Below are 3,308 nucleotides of genomic sequence, written 5' to 3' on the forward strand. Positions count from 1 at the left end.
GGTGGTGGTAGTGAGGTTGTGGTAGCAGAGGGGAGGTTGTTGTTGGTTGATGTGGTTGTGGCAGTGTTGTTGGTGGTAGTGGTGGTGGTAATTGTTGTTGGTAGTGTGGTTGTGGTGGCAGAGGGGAGGTTGTTGTTGATTGTGGTGGTAGTGGTGAGTTTGTTGTTGGTTGTAGTGGTGGTGGCAGTGGTGACGGCGGTAGTTATAGTGGTGGTAGTGGTGATAGTCGCGGTGGTAACAATAATAGTAGTCATAGTAACATAAAAAAGTATTAAAAGAACTATTAGTTGTATTGACAGCATTAGTAGAAGTGGAAGGTGTATAAACAACAGCATTAGTTGTGGTAGTAATAATAGTAATAGTAGTAGTAGTATAAGTAGTTGTAGTGATATATTATAGTTGTTGCCGTTGTTGTTATTGTTGTTGTTATGATATACTTTATTTATGAAGCTTGTGGTTAGAGTAAAAACGTGATAGATAGACTGATAGACAAGTAGATAAATTTGTAGATTAATAGGTGTATAGGTAGATAAGTAAAGAGCTTGGTATATGAGTAGAGTTTGTTGGGTAGATAGACCAATGTGAATCAACAGACAGACATACATAATAGATATATTATAAAGAAATATTAGTTTCATGAAATGCCAAATGTGTTATCTATCTGGTCGCTTATCTTTTTTATCTATATCTATGTTTATTTGTTGTCTATTTAGTCCTTTATTTATTTATTTACTTATCTATCTATCGATTTTTGTGTTTGGTCTACTTCTCTATATTCCTTTCTCTCTCTTTCTTCTCTTCTTACACTCTTTACCCCCCCCCCTTTCTCTCTTCCTCCTTCCTCCCAGACGTTCTTTTCTGTCCCTTCACGTCTCTTCTCTCTTATCTTTTCACTTCCGTTCCTTTTCTCTCCTTAACATTTCTCTTTCTTTTCTCTCCTTCTCGGTCCTCCTTCTTCCTCACATCTTTCTCCTGTTCCCTGTCTTTCCCTCCTTTCTCCCTGTTTCCCCCTCTCTCCTCTTCTTTAGTTCCTCTCTCCTTTCTCTTCCATCCCTTGTCTCTCTTTATCCTCCTTGCCCTCTCTCACCTTCCTCTCTCCACTCTCTCCCCTCCTTCTGTCTCCCCTCCCCCTTTCTCTTAATTTCCCCTCTCCTCCCTCCCTTCTCTACCTTCCCCTCTCCCTTCTCCCCCTCCTTCTCCTTCCTTCCTCTCTTTCCACTCTCCCCCTTCCTTCTCTCTCTCCCCTCCATCTCCTTCCTTTCCCTCCTTCCACTCTCCCCCTCCTTCTCCTTCCTCCCCCTCCTACCACTCCCCTCCTTCCTTCTCTCTCTCCCCTCTCCCTTCTCTCCTCCTCCTTCTCCTTCCTTCCCCTCCTACCACTCTCCCCCTTCCTTCTCTCTCTCCCCTCTTTCTCTCTCTTTTTTACTCTTTTCCCCTCTGCCAAGTCTCAGTGGCTCTTTGGCTCAGAGGAGACGAGGGGAGATAAAGCCCCTGGGTTGTTTCGGGACGAGGGGAAGGGAGGAAGAGGGGAAGGGAGGAAGAGGGGAAGGGAGGAAGAGGGGAAGAGGGGAAGAGGGGAAGGGGGGAAGAGGGGAAGGGAGGAAGAGAGGAAGGGATGAAGAGAGGAAGGGAGGAAGAGAGGAAGAGGGAGGAAGAGAGGAAGGAGAAGAAGAGGAAGGGAGGAAGAGGGGGAGGGAGGAAGAGGGGAGGGGAGGAAGAGGGGAAGGGAGGAAGAGGGGAAGAGGGGAGGAGGGGAAGGGAGGAAGAGGGGAAGGGAGGAAGAGGGGAAGGGAGGAAGAGGGGAAGGGAGGAAGAGGGGAAGGGAGGAAAAGGGGAAGGGAGGAAGAGGAAGGAGGAGAGGGAAGGGAGGAAGAGGGAAGGGAGGAAGAGGGAAGGGAGGAAGAGGGGAAGGGAGGAAGAAGAGAGAGGAGGAGGAGGGGAAGGGAGGAAGAGGGCAAGGAAGGAAGAGGGCAAGGGAGGAAGAGGGGAAGGGAGGATGAGGGAAGGGAGGAAGAGAGGAAGGGAGGAAGAGGGAAGGGAGGGAGAGGAAGGGAGGAAGAGGAAGGGAGGGAGAGAAAGGAGGAAGAGGGAAGGGAGGAAGAGAGGGAAGGGAGGAAGAGGGGAAGGGAGGAAGAAGAGAGAGGAGGAGGAGGGGAAGGGAGGAAGAGAGGCAAAGGGAGGAAGAGGGCAAGGGAGGAAGAGGGGAAGGGAGGATGAGGGGAAGGGAGGGAAGAGGGGGAAGGGAGGAAGAAGGGAAGGGAGGGAGAAAAGAGAGGAAGAGGGGAAGGGAGGAAGAAAAGAAAGGAAGAGGGGAAGGGAGGAAAAAAGAGAGAAAGAGGGGAAGGGAGGAAAAGGAAAGGGAGGAAGAAGGGAAGGGAGAAGAAGAGAAGGGAGGAAGAAATGAAGAAAGGAAGAGAAGATAGGATCAGGAGGAGGGAGATGGAGGGATTTGGAGAAAAGGGAGAAAAGAGGAAGAGAGGAAGGGAGAAAAGGGAAAAGGGAGGAAGAGAGGAAAGGAGAAAGGGGAGAAGGGAGGAAGAGGGGAAGGGAGGAAGAGAGGAAGGAATAAAGGGGAGAAGGGAGGATGAGGGGCTTGGAGAAAGGCGAGAAGAGAGGAAAAGAGAAGGGGAAAAGGGGGGAAGGGAGGAAGAGAGAAAAGAGAGAAGAAGAGAGAAGTGGAGAAGGGAGGAAGGGAGGAAGATTGAGGGGAAAGGAGAAGGGGATGCGTGTGTTCGTTCGTTGGATGGTTCGTCTTTTTGGCCAGACTTCGGTTTCGGTTTTAAGGTTTTGGTGTTTGTTTGTTTGCCAGTGGGTCTCTATCTTTTATTTTCTTGCTACATTTTCTATGTCTGTCTGTCTGTCTGCGTGTCTGTCTGTATCTTTCTCTCTCTCTCTCTCTCTCTCTCTCTCTCTCTCTCTCTCTCTCTCTCTCTCTCTCTCTCTCTCTCTCTCTCTCTCTCTCTAACCCCCTCCTCCCCCTCTCTCTCTCCCTTTCTCTCCCACCCTCTCTCTCTCTCTCCCTACCTCCCCCCCCTCTCTCTCTCTCCCTTCCCCCCCCCTCTCTCTCTCACTCCCCCTTCTCTCCCTCTCTCCCTTTCTCTCCCCCCTCTCTCTCTCTCTCCCCCCCTCTCTCTCTCTCTCTCTCTCTCTCTCTCTCTCTCTCTCTCTCTCTCTCTCTCTCTCTCTCTCTCTCTCTCTCTCTCTCTCCTCCCTCCCCCTCCCTTCTCTCACTCCCCACCCCTCTCTCTCTCTCTCTTTCCCCTCCGAGTTTTCTCTGTATTTCAGATCCCAAAGGAATTAGTCCAACA

General features: G+C 49.9%; 1 protein-coding gene across 1 annotated transcript in view; it reads right to left on the bottom strand.

Moving 5' to 3' along the window:
- Positions 1-254, bottom strand: part of LOC138861410 (hepatitis A virus cellular receptor 1-like) — a 10,840-nt gene extending 10,586 nt beyond the window's left edge. The window contains exon 1 of the mRNA XM_070120466.1: positions 1-254. This exon is cut by the window's left edge and continues 162 nt beyond it. Coding sequence (XP_069976567.1) covers positions 1-254 — 254 coding nt within the window.
- Between the last annotated feature and the right edge of the window lie 3,054 nt (positions 255-3,308).

This window comes from Penaeus vannamei, unplaced genomic scaffold (genome assembly GCF_042767895.1).
Source record: "Penaeus vannamei isolate JL-2024 unplaced genomic scaffold, ASM4276789v1 unanchor5281, whole genome shotgun sequence".
NCBI lineage: Eukaryota > Metazoa > Arthropoda > Malacostraca > Decapoda > Penaeidae > Penaeus > Penaeus vannamei.